Raw genomic sequence first — 20600 nt, 5'->3', positions numbered from 1 at the left:
ACACAAGAAATAAGTTTTAAAAAGTGCGTTTGTTGTCTCCCGGCTTCCGCCTCAGGAGTAGCTTAGTTCTAGCTAGGTCGCGCTGTCGGCAGCGTTTATATACTCGGGCGGGTGGGCGTGGCCTGCAAGTGGGCGTGGCCTCTGATCCTCGCCGGTAATGGCGGCAGAATTGACTTTTTCTGGCGGCCTCGTTGCAGCGAAAGGTTCGCTGTTCCGGCGTGCTACTAGCCCAGGAGGAGAAGCCTGAAGGGTGAGTGCGCAGGTATAAAATACAGTTTTTATATCAAACAGTGACACAAGAAATAAGTTTTAAAAAGTGCGTTTGTTGTCTCCCGGCTTCCGCCTCAGGAGTAGCTTAGTTCTAGCTAGGTCGCGCTGTCGGCAGCGTTTATATACTCGGGCGGGTGGGCGTGGCCTGCAAGTGGGCGTGGCCTCTGATCCTCGCCGGTAATGGCGGCAGAATTGACTTTTTCTGGCGGCCTCGTTGCAGCGAAAGGTTCGCTGTTCCAGCGTGCTACTAGCCCAGGAGGAGAAGCCTGAAGGGTGAGTGCGCAGGTTTAAAATACAGTTTTTATATCAAACAGTGACACAAGAAATAAGTTTTAAAAAGTGCGTTTGTTGTCTCCCGGCTTCCGCCTCAGGAGTAGCTTAGTTCTAGCTAGGTCGCGCTGTCGGCAGCGTTTATATACTCGGGCGGGTGGGCGTGGCCTGCAAGTGGGCGTGGCCTCTGATCCTCGCCGGTGATGGCGGCAGAATTGACTTTTTCTGGCGGCCTCGTTGCAGCGAAAGGTTCGCTGTTCCAGCGTGCTACTAGCCCAGGAGGAGAAGCCTGAAGGGTGAGTGCGCAGGTTTAAAATACAGTTTTTATATCAAACAGTGACACAAGAAATAAGTTTTAAAAAGTGCGTTTGTTGTCTCCCGGCTTCCGCCTCAGGAGTAGCTTAGTTCTAGCTAGGTCGCGCTGTCGGCAGCGTTTATATACTCGGGCGGGTGGGCGTGGCCTGCAAGTGGGCGTGGCCTCTGATCCTCGCCGGTAATGGCGGCAGAGTTGACTTTTTCTGGCGGCCTCGTTGCAGCGAAAGGTTCGCTGTTCCAGCGTGCTACTAGCCCAGGAGGAGAAGCCTGAAGGGTGAGTGCGCAGGTTTAAAATACAGTTTTTATATCAAACAGTGACACAAGAAATAAGTTTTAAAAAGTGCGTTTGTTGTCTCCCGGCTTCCGCCTCAGGAGTAGCTTAGTGCTTAGTAGATAGTGTCCCTTATTCGAGTAACAACCGATTTCGAGTGGAGCAGAGAATCGCAAAGTCGCCAGCCAGGGGGTGGCGGGCGCTTGCCGTGGGAGGTGAGTTGTACCAAAATTAGGGCATGGTCCGAAAGTGAACAGGGGGTGATAGTCGCTGCAGATAAGTGGGGCAGAAGAGAGGTTGAAGCTAAAAAGTGGTCGAGGCGGGCATAGGTTTTGTGCGCTGCGGAGTAGTAGGTGTAATCTCGCTCAGTGGAGTGCTGTACGCGCCAGACATCATTCAAACCACCATCAATCATCCACTGCCTCCCCCCCTGTGATAGCACGCACGTTCGATGGGACCGCTGCTCAGACCTATCCATATGCGGATCCATCACCACATTCAAATCTCCACCCACCAGAATCGAGGCATCCGGAGAAGCCAGAACCTCAGAGAGGGCCGCATGCAGGAAGAGTTTGTGTTCTTCGTTCGGGGCATACAATGACCCTATTGTCAGCTGCGTGTCCCCCCATTGTACGCGGACAGCAAGGAACCTACCCTTAATATCAACGACCGGGGAGAGAACTTTGCAGTGAGCGCGCGTGCTAAAGAGGATTGCCACCCCATGCTTTTTAGCCGGGCCTGAGGACCACAATTGTAATGGGAAGCGCTTGTCTCTCATCCGTTTAGTGTCCTTAGAGAGGAGATGAGTCTCCTGAAGCAGACACACATCACCCTCCGCATTTTCCTCGAGGGACAGGATGGCAGAGCGCTTAACAGGGCTATTCAATCCCCTGACGTTCAAACTCACAATCTTTAAGGTCCTACCCACGGTAGTCAGGGAAGAAGGAGCAATGACCTAGTCGCACAGTGCCAGAGATATGAGGCGGGTGAGAATGCAATGACCACTGACCATACATCCCCCATGCCAGATGGAGAACTGATGCGGAGCCCCAAAGCAACCTCATAACCCCAACAAACCCCCCTCTCCAACCCATAAAACAAAACAAACACATGAAAAAAATGGGACGCAGGAGCCCCGTATAGGGACAACAGTCTGTCATGTAGATCAAACGGTGAGGGGAACATGGCACTATTCTGAATTACGCAACGCACCTGAGACAGTAGACATCCAACACACAAGGGACAGATGATGGTATTAACGCTCAACAGAGTACCTCCCTCCTCCGGCGCCGAGAAAGAGCCCACCTGATGCCAGCTGTGTGTAGCTCAAGGGACGCCGGTGTTGTCCTACTGCTCCTAATGCACCAGGCCCCCTACAGCCAGCTAAAACCTCAGAGGGAGTGGCCAGTCCAGCAGAATCTCCAAAGCAGGAGGGGGAGGGAGGAGCAGTGCGACCCCACAACCAAGGAACGCCCCACAGTGCTCAGCGGGGCCCCCCACACTCACCTGCCGGGCCACCCGTCACAACACCGGCCGCCGATACACAGCCCGAGCACCACCTCTATGGGGGCCGATGACCCTCCGAAACCGCCGGTCAATCCTCTCTGCACACGGGTCCACTCAGAGCAGCAGGCTCAAGTAAACCTCTCCAGTGGGCCCCCAGATCCCACTCACGGCAGGAAGCCGCCGCCCGCCGACTCGCTAGCCAAAGGTAGGTCCTTGAAGGGCAGCAGCGCAGTTCTCCTCGGCCCTAAACCCCCGCCAGCCCATGGAATGACCGCGCGGGGGGGTGCCCACTACCACAGTCGCCGCTCCAGCACAGCCAAACAGGGGAGAGGCAAGGGCCGACCCAAGCAGCAAATCCAGGTTGGGGCCCTCGAAGAGGCCCTGCGCTCCCTCCGCCAATCGCGCAGCACACCGTCCGCCGGCTTGCGGACCGAAGACCACCACTCAGCAGCTGTTGCCCCTGCACTCCTCACCTCGATATCTCTGGGCCACACTCACCCCTATCTCGCCGCTATGTCCCCTCCGCTCACCAGGGGATCAAACACCACTGCTCTACATCAAGGAATGCCGAGGCAGGGTGGCGCGGGGCCGGACCTTCCATGCGGGCAAATGGCGGCCGCGGCGCGGGCCCTACTGCTGATTTCGCACCGTCGCCCGTCTGTAGAGGCTGCTGACACTGAACCCGCACAGGCACCACCTCGGCTGTGCCGACGGGCGTCCCAGAATCAGCCAGTGCACCACAGGGCAGGGGGTCGCTGCGGTGGTCCCGATTCACCAAGGCCGCCGGGCCGCAGCAAGGCCGGGGCCGGACCGCCTCGAGGAACCAGCAAACCGATTCGGAGCACAAAAAGAATCACATCAACAATGTCAGGGTGGCCAGCAAACACATCAGGGCACAGCGTCCAGCTCCGATGGGCACCAGGAGGGACGATATTCAAAGCTAAAGTCGGGCGGCGCCGGAGAGACAGGGAAACACGTCTCACTCCGCCGCCATCATGGCCACGCCCCGACATTACACACATTAGACGGAAGAAGAGCTGTAATGTATTATATTGAAAGAACAAAACAAGGCAGGAAAACAAAACAGCTATTCCTTTCGTTTGCAAACAGTTTCCTAGGAAGGCCAGTAACTAAGAACACAGTGCAAGATGGATAGCACAAGACTATTCAGCTGTGCCACAAGAATGCAGGAAAAACATTACATTCAACGCCAGGGGCACATTCTATTGGAAAGAAAAGGGCAACCATTGCCTTTCTGCCAAATGCACCGTTAAAAGACATTTGTATGGCAGCAATGTGGTCATAAGTGCACACATTCACAAAACAATATTGTGTGGTTATACAGATGAACAGAGAAGCACAAGTGGGACAAAAGGTCTTACAACATCTGTTTATTAATCAAAGCTCATCTTCAGCTCAACCACCACTGAAGTAGTAAACCGCTACAAAGTGAATGCACAGCATTTAAATCCAGAAAAGATTCACGCTGCAAAACATAAAGTTTCTTACCTGTCTGTGTAGTTTTGCAGTTTGAATAATTTTCTGGATTCACAAGCAAACCCAACCACCCACCTCCACCAGGAAGATGAGAGGAGGGAACAACATACAAAAAAAAAAACCAAAAAACAATATGACGATGGCGACCAAAGGTGGGAGGTTCCGGAGGAAGCATGATGATGTCACAAGGGGACACCAAATGGAGGTGCGTTGATGCCCACCAATAGCAAAAAACAAAGGACAAAATATTTTATGGCGAATTCCGTACCCAACCACTAGATGGTGAATAATGTACAGCTTTTGAATCCAGAAAATACTTCAAGTTGCAAAACTACACCAACAGATAATAAACTATATATTAGCTGTTCAGTGAAAGGATGAATGGATACATTCTTGGCTTGCAGAGTCAAGGGAGAGCCAGGCTCACTTGCTTCACTTGCTTGGTCCATCAATGCTTTGGTTCAAAGTGGGGGATATTTTAATTTTGGGGCTACTCCCTTGTAAGATAGTGCAGCAGTGAGTAACCTACAGAGCATCCTAGAGATAGAGCTGGAATCCAAGACAAATATTTTCAACTTTTCAACAGCAAGATCGAACTGTTCCTGAATCTTCAGGGCCAAAGGCCGCCCAAAAGAATCATCTGTTGCTACTCCCGATGGGTTTAATAAACAGTTCTCATCTCAAACAGAGTGAAAATTCCAGGCTTTACTTTTTGAGTCTGCCCTATCATTGAAAACCAAAATTTGTGCAGTAATCTGTGTTGAACTTAGCTTGAGGACTATCTTGTTTGGAGTGCACAAGTTTAGTGTCTCTGGACTTCATGATCATGGAGTCTCAGCCCCTGCATTGGCTTTGGGTAATACAGAGCACTGTAGATGTGCTCTCAGTAGCAGTAATATGGAACATATTTGTCTGCCAATTTAATGGAAACAGAACTAGTATAATTTCTAGGCTATTGTCGGACAACGCGAAGGGCAATTGAGCAGTGATGGGCTCAATTAACCATATGGGAAATGCCCTCCAGTTGCATGTGATTGTTTATTGAACCATTAATTAAGGGCTGGTAATAATAATTGTAGATTTTCAAACAAACAAAATGCTATAATCATTTCTTTCAGTTCCTGGTGTGTGGTAATGATTATAGAGTTGTTTTTTCAGATTTATTTTTGGAGTTATGGAAACATTTGTTCAATTCATATGTTGTTATAGATACTAAACACAGTGCCAACGGTTTCAATCTACCTAGTTATACTAATGCTAGAACATTTAATTTTAGTATTTTAGACACTATTGGACATATAGTAGATTTTTGGTGGGCTTTTGCTAATATAGCTCTGTATAATATGGCATGCTCCTGGGAGAAAGATCTCGACTTGTGTTCCTAATAGAGAACTATTCAGATAGTAATAGGAGTAGAAACATATTTGGTATCTACAACTTGAAGCAGTTAGGAAACCGTTTCCAAAGTGAATTGCAGATCTCCAAACCATAGTTATTTTCAAATGCAATGTAGCAACTTTGCCACAGGAAGCCATTGCTCCTGGCCACACATCCATTTTTCACCATGTGAGGTCCTGGGTGAGGTAGACTACTGTCTATTGTCTAATGCTTTTGGAAATGTTATTTTGCACCTTATCTCTTTCCATAAGAACTTTATTTAAGAAGATTGTTGACTAGTTTTGTGACTTTTCTGCATAAGTATTAATATTATTGCTACTAGTGCAATGTTTTATACTTCATGTGATGGACCAATTTTTAGTTCCTGCTTTCTGCCTTCTATATAGATTGATATGCATGTGTGCAACTTCAGAGTCATGGTGTCCAACATCCCAGAGAACATACCTGAAGACCGTATCATTGACAAATTGGAGATTTTCTTCAGCAAGAAGAAAAATGGAGGCGGTCAGGTGGAAAAGTGCGAGTTTCTACCAGATTCGGGACACGTGGTCATTACCTTTGCTGAGGAAGGAGGTATATTTCGATCTATATTCTGATTCTGGTGCTGCCAGAGACATCACATATGAGATAATGTGTAAATTAAAGGGATTTTCGCTAAATCTAACTAAAATTTACACTACCAGGTACTCCTATTCAGGTGTTGTGTTTTTGACGGTCCCTTTACAAGGAGTACAAAGATACCACATTTCCTGGATGAGAAACCATGCTCTCAACCACTAAACGTTGGGTGGCCGGTTCACAAAGAAGCTAGAAATTGCAATAGGCATACACTTACAATGTGTGTAGATTTCCCACACCTATAATTCTTTAAATAAGCCCAAATCATACCCCACTGATGCTTATCATTGTCATAGCTTTCCTTGGCATACATCTTTATTCCCCCTCTCATCTGTGTAGATCTTCTGATTTTTTTTTTGTTCATATCTGTTTTATTGAAATTTTCCAGGTACCTACAAAGAAACGTACTTTCACATTATTCATGCATGTTGCCACCTACCAACCATAAGATCGTGTTTTCATTGCATGTCAGCTGAGCCCTTGAACATACACGGCGCATTCGCCGCTCCGAATTGATTACAAACACAACTTACGGCTCCTTACATTAGTGCGATGTTTGGTTAGTTACGACAGTCCCACAGGTACAGTCTATCAGTTGATTCAGCGTGGACTTCAATACAGACAATGTAGAATAATAACAATTATGAACAACTAACCAACTCAACGCAGACCGGTGTTAGCACCCCATTTTCCCTTCCCCCCGCCCCTTCCCCCACCTTCCTCACCACACATCACAGTATGTCAGATTGACTGTTATTTTCTTGCAATAGCGACCACCGTTGTCTTCACAGATAACTATACAAATCAGTTCCCACATGAGAACACCACAATTGCACACGTTGAGAGGCTCCAGTATCCTCCCTGTGTCCCTGTCCTCCCCTTCAATCTGACCCCCTGATCACTCTTCCCCGGCTCTCTGTAGTGCCTGAATCAAAACCTCCCACTGGGCAGCTATGGGTTCCTTCCGCAACCCCATCGTCTCCTCCCTCCCGATGGCTGTTCCCTCTGCTCTGGCCCACGCAAGCAATGAATTTCTCCATGCCTGCGCGTGAGGCGGATCCTGCGCCTTGCATCTCTTGGTGAGCAATCTCTTAGCTACTATTATACCCAGGTCTATAAACCGAGACGCTACCTTCGTGGCCGGAGTTCTGCGGAACAGGTGTAACAGGTATACAGTCCATTCAAACGGTAGGGTACGGCCAGTGCACACATGTAGTAATCCGCTGATTGTATGCCAGTACGTATGAAGCCTGCTACAGCTCCATAGCATGTGGACAATCCCCACCCCCAGCTCGGCGCATCTGGGACACTCTGCATCTGTGCGGTGGAAATACCTATTGACTGCCCTGTGAGGTACGCCCTGTGTATAATGAACAGCTGGATCTGCCTGAACCTCATATTTCTAGGTATGCGCACTGAGCTCCCCAACACTCGCTCCCATTCCTTATCCTCCAATGGCCTCCCCATGTCAGCTTCCCACTTATGTCTGAGAGGTTCCAGCGCGATCGCTGTATGAGTGCGCAGCGACGCCGCGAACCAGCGGATCAAATGCTTGCCATGCCCCATAACGTGAAGGTATTGTATGGTAAGGTGCTGATGAGGCTCTATGGACATGTCCCCCCATTTTGCTGTCAGGGATGCAACAAGCGAGCAATGCAGGAGGAACTGGCCTGGTGGCAATCCCTCTTCTTCCATCAGATGGTCATATGACATAAGGGCACCATCTCGGTACAGATCTCCTAGGGTCCATACATCAGCATCCCGCCAGTCCGTAAGCATGTGAGTGGTGAGTGTCCCAACCCCGCTCGGGGATCCCTCCTGCGGCAGCGCCGGTGCGTATGGGGTTAGAGCTCTGGTGAGAAATAGGCTTCTGCGGTAACAATTATGTGCCACATGCAGGAGAAGCGGCTCTGGCGCCGCTCGCCTGACAGTCGGGTGAAAGAGCTCAAGGAGTCGCTCCAACGAGTAGGGGGGTAGCATTGAGGCTGTGTCCTCTCTGCCTTTATCCGCAAACCAGCGAGCAATCCATTGTAACTGGGCAGCTAGATAGTAGTGCTCTAAGCAAGGCGCCGCAAGTCCCCCCTGAGCGGTCGGAAGGTACAATTTTGCTAGTGACAGCCTATGTCGACTATTCCCCCAGATGAAGATCCGAAGTGTTCTGGGGAACGTGGCAAAAAATGCCGCAGGGACATATAATGGCAGGTTGGCAAAATAATACTTGAGTCTGGGTAGAATCACCATTTTGGATAATGCCACCCTGCCCGTGACCGTAAGTGGCAATGTGCCCCAGAACCGCATCTGCGACTTGATGGCTGTGAGAGCCCTGCCCAAGTTTCCGTCGAAAAGGTCCGACGGCTGGCGATACATCTGTATCCCCAGGTATCGGAAGGTATCCCCTTTCCACATCACCCTCGCTCCATTGAGGGTGTAGCCTCCCCTCCCCGAACGCATAAAGACAGGACCTACTGGCGTTTACCCGCAGTCCCGACACAGTAGCGAAATCCTGCAATATGCAATATGCGGTCCAGCTGTCCTGGGATATTTTCGATGTCCCTCACATATACTAGCAGATCGTCTGCATACAATGACACTTGGTGAACTGCGTCTCCCAGCGGGATGCCGTCTCCCATCAATGCGCGCAGGGCCAACGCCAGGGGCTCAATCGCCAGCGCGAACAGGAGCGGCGATAGCGGGCACCCCTGTCTGGTGCCCCTGCAAACAGGCACGGTCTCCGATATATATGGACCCAGGCGTACCCGAACCGAGGGATTCTTATACAACAGGCCAACCATCTGCAAAAATTCCAACCCCAGATCATATCGCTGCAGCAGTGCTGACAAGTACCCCCACTCCAAACAATCAAAGGCCTTTTCCAGGTCCAACATTAAGCAACCTGCCCTAGGCCACTCATTTATGCTATCCGTCGCTACTCTAAAAAACCTCCGCAGGTTCAATGACGTGGATCGCTTGGGAACAAACCCATTTTGATCCCTGTGGACCAGAGTTGCGACCACTGGCGCCAGACGATCCGCTAGAATTTTAGCCAGTATTTTATAGTCTGCGTTTAGAAGTGCCAACGGTCGGTAAGATCCCAAGGCCATTGGGTCTCGGCCAGGCTTCAGCAGAGATACCAAATACGCCTCGTGCATCGAGGGGGGCAGCGTATTTTCCTCCATCGCTACGGCGAAAAGCGCGTGCAATTGAGGCACTAGGGTCTCCCGGTAAGCTTTATAAAATTCGGCCGGCAGGCCATCCGATCTGTGTAGATTTTCTGATGGTAAGGTTAGGGGAAAGGTGAAATGAATTTTGAGTGTAAATTTCTATGTGAATTCTTCCTTTCCTTTAACTTCACACTTTAAATATCAGTTATCTTTGGCCCTTCCAGGCATAGGTGTAGAAGGGCATGTTAGTGTGGGAAAGGCATATATATGTGCGAGAATGCTCATAAAGTTCTGACTATGCGAGCATTCACATCATGTTACGTAATGTTACCAGCATTTATTAAGCATATTTCTACCACACAGTCCTCTAGCGATTTCAGAATCTGGCCTCCCCTTAAGGTCCTGAGGCCATCGTTTTGTTTAGCAATGGTTTATGTTAAGTAGTGGAAATAAATATATGTGTGATCTTGCTAGGGTTCCTTTTACTATACTTTGTGTATGGATAGCACGCTAGAGGGCTTGTATATTAATTTTATTCCACTAAAGAGCACGGTTCTTCTTTGCTTGGCCTGGGGAGACAGTTATGTAGAGAAGAATCATTTGCTGATTACATGGCTTCAGTGCCATGTTGGGCACATGTGGGCATGGTATGTTTAAGCCAATTTGTTCTGATAAGTAGGTTGTTGTGAGGGTAAGAAAGAGCTGCTGTGGAGGCGATGCTTAGCAGACATTGTTTTACACTAACCACTCCCTTAGAACATTGCCTTTACTCTTAGTCAGTATCATGTACGACTGTACAGTCCTAATTGACACCTCAGCACAGAATAGTTTGCAGATCCTCACTTTGTAAATCAGGATTTATATTCTGTGCATTTGCCCTATTGTATTGTACCAATTGTATAGTACTTCATACGACTGTTGTGTCCCCAGTTTTCCCTGGGTAGGATGGTAGCGCCAGTGTTCTTTCCCACATACTGTTCCACAATTGGCCCTTCAGGCCCCCTGTACGTCCCTAGTAAATGGTACCTTGGCACCCAGGGAACTGAGACCGAAGAGGGTCTCCTAGGGACCCTCTCACCTAGGCCATACAGACTACCACTGCAGCATGCATGACCTGGTGGAGACAAAACGACAAAAGTCGATATTGCCATGTCAACTAGCACTGATAGGTAAGTCACCCCTCTAGCAGGCCTTACTGCCCAAAGGCAGGGTGCACTGTACCCCAGGTGTGGGCATATCTTCATGAGAAGATATGCTGCTACAATATTTACGTCTATTCTTAGATATTGTAAGTGCCAGGGCAGCCATAGAGCTGGAAACTCGACAACTCAACTCGAGCTTCGAGAAGCCTTTGTTTAATTTGTTAGAACAGTCTGCCCTCTAGTGGCAGAATGTTCTAATAGCCTAAGGGCTATACCGCTATTAAAGTCCGCTACGGCGGGCTATAAGGCTATAATATTTCCCAGCAGATGTCTAGGTGGAAATACTGGGTTATTAAGGACTTTGCAGGATAAAGACTCAAGCCATTATGAACAGCATTCAAGAGTATAGTGGACGTCTTCAAAGGACTATAAAACGTCCCACAAGAGTAGAGTTAGTTTATTTCCCCGCTGTGGTTTGTTGAGAACCTTTGCAGACTGGTCATGGTTGATATGCTCAACATCCTTTGTCTGCTTTAGTGATATTCAAAATATGAGAGCTACTTTCTACCCGGGATGATGGCTCCTAGAGGGAGAAAACCTTACCACTATTGTCACAAGCACAGTGTGTGTCCATAATTTCAAGGGGGACTTCTAGAGTCTTTAAAGGGATCAAACAATATCGACGGACGTTTCAAGGGGCATAGAGCTGCTTTGTCAGAGACTGGAGCACATATCTGACAAAATGACATGCGATCAGACTCAACTTGGTTCAAATCTGTTGCTAGTCACAATGACTAACAAGGGAAATGGCTTTTGGCAGAATTTTGGTTTCGAGATGGAGCTGTCCACTGCAAAAGCTCCATATGTGTGGAGAGAGGTATTGCAAGAGTCGTTGATCACTATTTAGGACGCTTATAGGGTGATAGCCTGAATTCTCTACTGTTAAGGGTTTCATGAATACACTGAAGGCAGATTCCTTAAGAACTTGTTCATCCTAACCATTGGCCAGGAAGAGGCTAAATGGCAAATAAATGATAATATTGATGTATTGTCTTAAGGTGACAATGTCACAGATCACACATTGGAACACAAAGTCATAATAAACATACTTACATTACCTATGCGAACTGGGATGGGCTTTTCATTAGTTTGGGTGGTGGCTTTTGGCACAAGGATGACGCAGTGTAGATTATCTTCCCTAAATTGACACATAACCCCTACCACTCTGCCTCAGAGGCACAAGCCGACACTACAACGCACACTGGAGGACATCGCCAGAGACATAAGGGCTGGGGTCTTGTCAGGTGCTGCCTCTCCTTGCATATCGTCATGCACTGTGCTCTAGTTTACACAGCGCAAGAAATGCCCACACTCGAGAGTTTAAAGGCACACAATATCCAGCCAAGTTTGTGAGGACCACTGGTAAATTTGACAGACACTGGGGCAGCTATAACAGTAATGTGGAGACAACTTAAAACTTACCACTCTGATTATTATGTAACTCCTGCCTTGGAAGGAATTGAAAAAGAGATTGCACCTTGGTGGCTCTGATTGTATTTTTGCACGGCTAATGTAAGCACTTTGGAGTGACAACAAAAGTGAGGGCCTGATTTAGATCTTGGCGGAGGGGAAAACTCCATCTCAGATGTGACGGATATCCCGTCAGCGGCATCACGATCCCATGATATCCTGTGCAGATTGTAATACGGCGGACAGGATATCCGTCATGTTTGTGACAGACATCCGCCAAGAGCTAAATAAGGTCCTAAGATTTTTATTTTTGCCCTTGTCATTTCATTCTGTGGAATTCTGTTGAAGCACTTGCCGGACAATGTATTATAATTGATATTGCTGCCTTAGCTGAATTCTGGCTTTCCTCTCTATGCCACCACTCTGAGAAAACTGTTAAGCGGCAGTAGCGCGCTACCCCGAAGGTCAAGGGGTAAAGGAATGTACTTTACAGCTTTGGGTCCAATAGTATGGCAAGTCACAGAACTTCAAAGGTAAATGGCTCTCATTGCTTCAGAGAGCTCAGTGTCCACTGATTGCTCTGAGACGCCTCAAAAGATTCCCAGATTATCATTTTAAGTATGGCTGGCCAGCCAGCCAGCCAGGACCAAGGTCTGCACCTGGACCTAATCATTTAAAGTTTGCCATCACTCTCCTCTTGTGTCAGCATTCTTTGCTTCGCCACACAGCTCCTGTCTCTATGAATGGAGTGAATTGTCAGATAAAAAGAGGGACAGCAGTTGCACCATGCCAGCAAGGCAAAACTGGACGTTGTCTTCAAAAATGAAAGTTTTTATGAACATGCAATAATTGGCAGTGAGCTAATATGATCTGATTTTAAATAGTATTTATTTTTTGCTTTTATAAATATTTGATTATCCTTCACTCAACACTAGCATTTGAATCTCCATTTCTGAGGTATTGCAAAGTACATTAAATAATTCAGGCTTAGGCAGGCACTGGTTTACCAGTGTAACTACATTCATCTGCAGCTTAGTATTTACATTTGAAATGCAGTTTTTGCTTCCTTAAATTCCTTGGTAGAAGTGGGACATGTACATTGAACTAGATGAAAGCATTAACATTTTAGATTCAGAAGGTGCATCCCAATGTTGTACCATCCGCAATACTATAAACTGCATCTTGGCACCATATGTTACTGAAAGTAGTATTTTAACAAATAAATGTTACAGAAAAGATATAGATAGGAGTGATCGAAAATATACTATATGTTTAATAATGATGTGGGAAAGAATAGATTAAGACCAACGTTAAATTGTTACATTCTTTGTCTTTTTTTATCTTTATCTTCCTCGCAGTGGCAAAAAGCCTGACACTCAAAGAAGTGTGCTCTTTCCCGGTGGAAAATCAAACCTATCAGTTGAAAGTGACACCATATGTAAAAGGCGAAATTAAAGATTTGCAAGTAGGTTGGCTGATCTGCGCCACTTTTCTTTTAGCGAGTATGTATACTGTTTACTATGTGCAGTACAATTACATGCGTACTCTGTTCCTATTTGTTTACCTTTTATACAGTTATGTTCTATAGACCACACATTTTTGTGCTGTACTGTTAAGAAGGTCTTTCTGTGGAGAGACCCATTAACCTGTGATATAGACCACATTGATTTACTCTAACTCTAAAATAGTCAGGCCTACCAGTGCCACGGCATGCAGACTTACCGTGGGGGTAATCTGCGAAAGCTTTATTTCTGGTGCTTGTGGCAGGTGGTACTCGAGGATGGCAGGATGAAGTTGGGAGACTAATATGTTCGAGGCATGTGGGCTGCTGAATTCATATCTGTGCATAGATCGCCGCCTAGTGTTGGGTCCGGATGATTGCACATTGTTGTCCTGGAAGAGTCTTCGAAGTATCACGAGATAGGTGGCTCCTCCACTGGACTACAGTGCGCATGGGCATCCTCTCCATTCTCAGATTGTTTTTTTCCGCCATTGGGTTCGGATGTGCTTATCTTAGCTCAAGTTAGGAAAAACTTTATTTAGACTTAGATATCGTCGGTATCGTTTGCGTTCGGTATCGATAGATTATTTCATTCACCTTATCGGATCGAGTTCGGTCCGAACATCAACCGAAGCTTCGAGGATGGAATCGAGGACTCCTTTCAAGAGATGTCTGTAATATTCAGGATAAAACCACAGGAACACGCATTGGGTTATATCAGAGGTTTATTATTAACACCCCATCCATCAGCTCCATCAGGATAACTGACCACAAGTACAAGCTGAGTTCTAGGTTCTATGTTCTATAGAACCCAGAACTCATGGAACAGGAGAAGGGACATCACACATCTCCCTTCCAATAACAAGATAAATAATAAATCTTTTGAGAAATACAGACACAGTATTATCACTTAAAATGAAAAGCATCATGACAATTAAGTAAGTCTTTCATGTGAACAGGTACTGAGGTCTTTCGACCACTACGTCTCAGATCATTTTTTAACAAGTCATCTGTATCATTTGACGAATTTTTACATAACATATCTAACTCAGAATTAGACTTTATAATTACAACTCGATTTAAATTCAAAATTTTCCCATTTTCAAGTTTGACAGCATTTCTTAAACACATTACCACCCTCATAGGAGCAGTAAACTTGGACCAGGATAATGCTCCGATTGGAGCCTTAACACGTACCCAATCACCTACCTTTACCTCTACTTGTTTAACTTTTTTCCTCATATCAAAGTGCATTTTATTTTTAAACTGTAGATTCTCCTCTCTTTTCCTCCAAAGACCAATGCTATTGTCTTTCACACCTTTACTCCAAGACATCCAACTAGGACACAATCTCGTGTTTGGAGCCCTCCCTTTAAATAATTCAAAAGGCGATTTACCTGTAGAGGTATGAGGAGTGAAACGATGTGCCAAAATACATTTTTGTAATTCATCTTTCCAATTTAAACAATTAATTCTAGAAAGTTGTATATTTTCTTTTATAACTCTATTAAATCTTTCTACTGTACCATTTCCTTCTGGATGATATACCGAACATCTCTTATGAATGATACCACATGATGAAAGATAATCATTCATTTGACTTGAACAAAACTGGGGACCATTATCCGATAAAAGAGTTTTCGGGAAACCCTCTCTCATAAATACATCTTGTAAAAATGAAATGACACAACTTGAGGTGATCTCTGAAACACATATAACCTCAACCCATCTCGAATAAAGATCAATCAAGACAATTAAATATGGAGTACGATGTTCTCCATTAAGAGGACCAACAATATCAATGGCAATGTCCTCCCAAGGACCATTGGGAAGCCTTCTACAAATCATGGGCACAGTGTGAGGGGTAAGAACCTTATCACTAACTTTGCATTGTAGACATTCTCGAACCTCCCGCTCAACCTCCAAATCCATAGCAGGCCACCAAAAACTAAGCCTCAACCTTTCCTTAGTTTTCACTATACCTAAATGCCCTTGATGTGCCTCTTCCATCAATCTTTTCCTTAAAGAAGAAGGAGGAACCAACTTATTCCCTCTCAACAATATTTCTTTATCTATCGATAACTCATCAGCCACCAAACGCCAAGCTTTTGATAACGAATTATCATTTGAACCTTTAGTTTGAATCATGTTCATAACTCTCACCAATTCACCATCTTTTCTTAATTCCTCTTTCCACTCATTTTCTTTTACAACACCTGAGGTAATTTCACACACACTGACATCTTCTTCTACAAAATCATCATCAATCCATTCCTCACCTACTTTACCAACCAAACGAGACAGACAATCAGCTGAAACATTATCAACCCCAGGAAGATGTTCTACACTGAAATTAAAATCTTGTAAGCCTACAACCCAACGTCTTATACGAGATGAAATTGAATCAAGTCCCTTTTTCATGAAAATTTCCTTTAGTGGTTTGTGGTCTGAACATACTTTGAAACACGTTCCCCATACAAAATTTCTAAACTTATTGAGAGCCCAGAATATAGCCAAAGCTTCTTTTTCAATTACTGAGTAATTTACTTCTGGTCCACGTAAACTCCTTGATGCACATGCAATCAATTCTTCTTTACCATCTCTTGTTTGCTTTAAAATGGCACCCAACCCTTTTGAACTCGCATCCGTCACTACAGTGGTCTCTCCCCCTGGAATGAATGCCTGCAAACTCGGTGCATTTTTTAAATTTTCTTTCAATTCTACAAACTCTCTTTGACACTCTTCCGACCAAATAAATTCTTTGTTCTTCCCAAGCAATTGTCTCATGTTACTTGACTTACTTGCAAGATTGTTAATAAATTTCCCATAATACTCAATCATTCCCAAAAATGAGACCACTTCTTCTTTTGTCAGAGGAGTTGCTAAATTTATAATTGTTTCTACCAACTCTTTCTTTGGAATTATTCCAGACTCCGTAATGCAATGACCTAAATAATTCACCTGTTGTACTGAAAATTTGCATTTTTCAAATTTTAATGTCAAACCTGCTTTCTCAAGTTTACCAAGTACCATTCTCACATACATATCATGTTCTTTTTGATTTGAACCAAATATCAAAAGATCATCCTGATAACATTTCACGTTTTTTACACCTTTCAATACAGACGCCATGACCCTTTGAAACACCGACGCAGCAGATACAAGACCAAACGGCATTCTCCTATATTTAAAAGCTCCCATAGGAGTGATAAATGCCGTCAAGTCCTGAGAGTCCTGCGTCAGCTCTATTTGATGATAGGCCTGCGTTAGATCTAGAGTAGTAAAAACCTTTGCCCCACCCAAAGTAGACATTATTTCATCTATATTGGGCAACGGAAACTTGTCAACAACTACTTCCTTGTTAAGAGACCTCAAGTCCACACAAAGTCTGATATCGCCATTAGGTTTGTTCACGATAACAACCGGAGCCAACCACTCCGATGCTTCTACAGGGGAAATTATTCCTTGTTTAAGCAACTTGTCTATTTCTTGTTCCACCTTCTCCTGTAGAGCCAATGGAATTCTTCTTACCTTTGCCACTGATGGTACAGCTCCATTCTTAAGTTTAATGCAATGCTTGTAACCTTTCAAACAACCTAAAATGTCTCTAAACAAATGTGCACAAAGCGATTATCTGTACCTTCAACCTTTTGTATCTGAACTTGTGGTTCTGCATTGGGATTCAACATAACTCCCAATAACCGTTGATGTGGCCAGCCAAGTAAATTATCCCCTACCTTTGAAACATAAATCTTTCCTACAATCATTTTCTTTTCCATCTCTATGCAAGCATCAAAATATCCCAACATACTAATGGGTTGACCTCCATACCCTCCTGGATTTACATCCATTCTTTTTAACTTGTTTTTAAATTGAAACCATTTGCAGAAAACATCTTTTGAAATTATAGTTAAGTGTGAGCACGAGTCACATTTCATTTTCATGTCAATACCATCAACTTTTACACTTCCAACAGGATGTTTGTTATCCTCATTACCACTAATCTGACAAATAATTTCCTTTATCTCTTTACTTTGAAATTTCTTCTGTTTAGTTCTGCAAAATTTTATAAAATGTCCTTTCTTGCCACATCCATGACATACAAAATTCAAAGCTGAACATGATTTAGAATTAGCTTTGTGTCCAGACTTCCCACAACGAAAACATTCAAACGTTTCTTTTGTACCTTCCTCTTTAGTTAACTCTTTTGAATACGCTTTTACATTTTTAATAAGATTTACACTTTCCTGTACTTCTTCTACTACAGATGTAATTTTATTTTTTTCCACTTTTAATTCATTTACACATTTTAACATGTGTTCAACCCTTTTTGCTATAATCACCACTTCTTCCAAGGGTGGCTCATCTTTAAGCCATAATTCTTCCCTTATTTTTTCTTCCCTACACTTCAACACAAATTGATCTCTTATTCTTTCCTCATTTGCCGCTCCGAACTTGCAAGTTGAAGCTAATTTCCTTAACCCAGTTAAAAAATCCTCTATAGTTTCTTCTTTCTTTTGTTCTCTTAAACCAAAATGATATCTTTCCATAATGGTGCTGACTCTGGGCAAATAATGTTTATCTAACTGCAGTATACATATCTCATACTCATTCAAACCTCTTTGCTCTTCTGTAGATAATTCTGGCAAATTTTCTAATACCTCTTGTCCTTCACCACCCAAACAGTGTAACAGTAATGAATTTTTTCTCTCCGCACTTAAATTTGTACCACAAACGCGTGCATAGTGCGCAACATTTTTTTTCCACTTACTCCATTTTACAGGAGACTCCCCTGGTGAACTTAAAAAAAACGGTGGAGCAGTAACGTTCTGCATAACTTACTGTATAATATTTAATATGAATAACAAACTATTTCCCTTTTTTTCCTACTTGACGGGTAACCTTTCTTACTTGACAGGTAACCCAAAAAAAACAATACAAAATGAATAATTCACATTATTCAAACCTGAATGCACCTTCCTAGCTTATCTATTTATATATATATATATATATATTTTTTTTTATTATTATTTTTTTTTTTTTCAATTCAGTGCCATAAACTAGAAATACTTATTCTCTTTATACTTAAAACATGTATAATAACAGAAACAAATGACTAAATAAAAGATCAGCACTTGTAATGTTGCCTGAAATAACAACACACCCACAGCGTTATTATTTCTTTACAAATGAATTATACTTCGCGCAGCCAAGCTTCTTAAAAGTGTTCTAAACACAGACTTGGCAGCTCTCTAATCCAAGTCCACGACGTCACCTAGCTGATAGAACACATGACTGATGACTCACAGGAATTGCCAACACCCTCTGCAGAGTTCCAATACGTCATCAGACAAAGTCGACAATGAAAGAGAGAAGAGCTCCTGTTTCCGATTAACTCTCCTCAGTAACGTTGCTCCCAACGATTTCCTTGCTTCAAGAAAACACACGCTGGTAACAGGAACATGACGACGCTAAATCAACAAACAGACTTCCCAGTCAAACCCCCCTTCACATCCATTAAAGGGTGAGTCAGCCGCCGGAGAAGCGTAATTAATCTTCTCTATTTTTTTTTTTAATTGCCGCCGGAGGGGATGCGAACCTGACTGTGTTTAACAGAGAACGAATCTTTTAATTTCCAGCACAATTCTTCACGATATTCACAATCACGCTGATTTAATCTTCCTCGCACTATCATGTAAAGTGCACTTTCATTAAATCAACTTCATGTAACGCGATACTTCCATAAGACTGTTTGCTTCCTTTCTTCCTTTCAAAATCACGTAATGAATGAAAATGAATTTACAGTACCTTCCAAGTTCATTTCACCCGCGTTCTTTTTATCGCAAACTTCCACCTTTTATTTCTCTTTTTTTTACGACATTTTTTCAACGAAGTAACCTTGAACTGTCACAACAAATGATTCCAGCTTGATGTTGAGGTGTTTCTTTCTTCGTATTGCTCCTCAATCGTCGCCAGTGTAATATTCAGGATAAAACCACAGGAACACGCATTGGGTTATATCAGAGGTTTATTATTAACACCCCATCCATCAGCTCCATCAGGATAACTGACCACAAGTACAAGCTGAGTTCTAGGTTCTATGTTCTATAGAACCCAGAACTCATGGAACAGGAGAAGGGACATCACAATGTCCTCTATGTCATGCTAAATATCCACACGTCGATGTCCACCCGGTGTGTAACAAATGTTTATCACCGGATCATGATGAAACCAAGTGTATGGCCTGCGCCCGGTTCCGGTCCAAGAAGACACTTCGGAATCGACGAGCGGCCCGTTTGGAGGCCAACAAGTCGGCGCCTACTCCGGTTCACATATTCGGTACCGAGGATGAAGATGTCGAGAGCGTCGAAGAAATAGAATCGGACCCTGCTTCGGAGCATGACTCCCACTATGACGATGACGATGAGGAGATCTTCGAGGAAGAAGAAGTCATCGACGAGGTAGGAGACGACAATGAGGCCCTTGGGGCCGAGAAAGATAGCTCAAGCGAGGAGCTAGGCCAATCCGTCGATGCGGAGGCCGAGGGACATAGTCTCCATAAGGCTCAGGTCGAGGGTTCGCCTGCGGGCCTTACCCAAGATCGGTCGGATCGTTCTACAGCCCCGCCTGAAGGCCCGGCTTCGAACATTGTAAAGGAGCCAGAAATGTCTAAAAAGACTGGAGTCGATCCCGCGAAACCGAAAGATGCACCCGCAAAATCGAAACTGAAAGTGCAACTGGTCCTGGTCGGATCGACGGCATCGAAACCTTCCAATCCGTCAACACAAAAGAAGGACATCGGAGCCGAACACCCTCAGAAGGCCTTCGGTACCGAAAAACCAAAACAGGACTTAGGCACCGAGAAACAACCGAAAGCCCTCGGTCCCGAGACGATGCAGCGGCCTATGGCGCCGAAGGATGGGGCGCCGAAGACCAAGGTCAAGGCGGTCGATCCGACTACATCAACACCTAGGAGTGCCGAAACTGCGACCATACCCGCTCAACGGAGCGTCAATACAAAGCTTCGGATCGAAGCCCCTAAGACAGGAAAGAAACCGGAGGACACGTCGAGGCCTGTCTCCAAAGAGCCTGTCGGATCGAAAGCACCGTCACCATCCATGATAAAGCAGGTATCGGAGTCCCTACAGCGCATCAGGGAACGGGCCACTCTCGAACCAAAA

The 20600-nt window shown here is 44.8% G+C and overlaps 1 protein-coding gene across 1 annotated transcript in view; it reads left to right on the top strand.

Moving 5' to 3' along the window:
- The window catches only part of LOC146869217 (interferon-induced 35 kDa protein homolog), a 211855-nt gene that overhangs the window by 153276 nt on the left and 37979 nt on the right, over nt 1-20600 (top strand). The window contains exons 8-9 of the mRNA XM_085644035.1: nt 5914-6100; nt 13277-13383. Coding sequence (XP_085500161.1) covers nt 5914-6100; nt 13277-13383 — 294 coding nt within the window. The remainder of the gene's footprint in view (nt 1-5913; nt 6101-13276; nt 13384-20600) is intronic.

The sequence above is a fragment of the Triturus cristatus genome, chromosome 1_1 (genome assembly GCF_964204655.1).
Source record: "Triturus cristatus chromosome 1_1, aTriCri1.1, whole genome shotgun sequence".
Taxonomy (NCBI): Eukaryota; Metazoa; Chordata; class Amphibia; order Caudata; family Salamandridae; genus Triturus; species Triturus cristatus.
The sequence above is the reverse complement of the archived record's forward strand: the minus strand, read 5'-3'. Positions and strand labels throughout refer to the sequence as shown.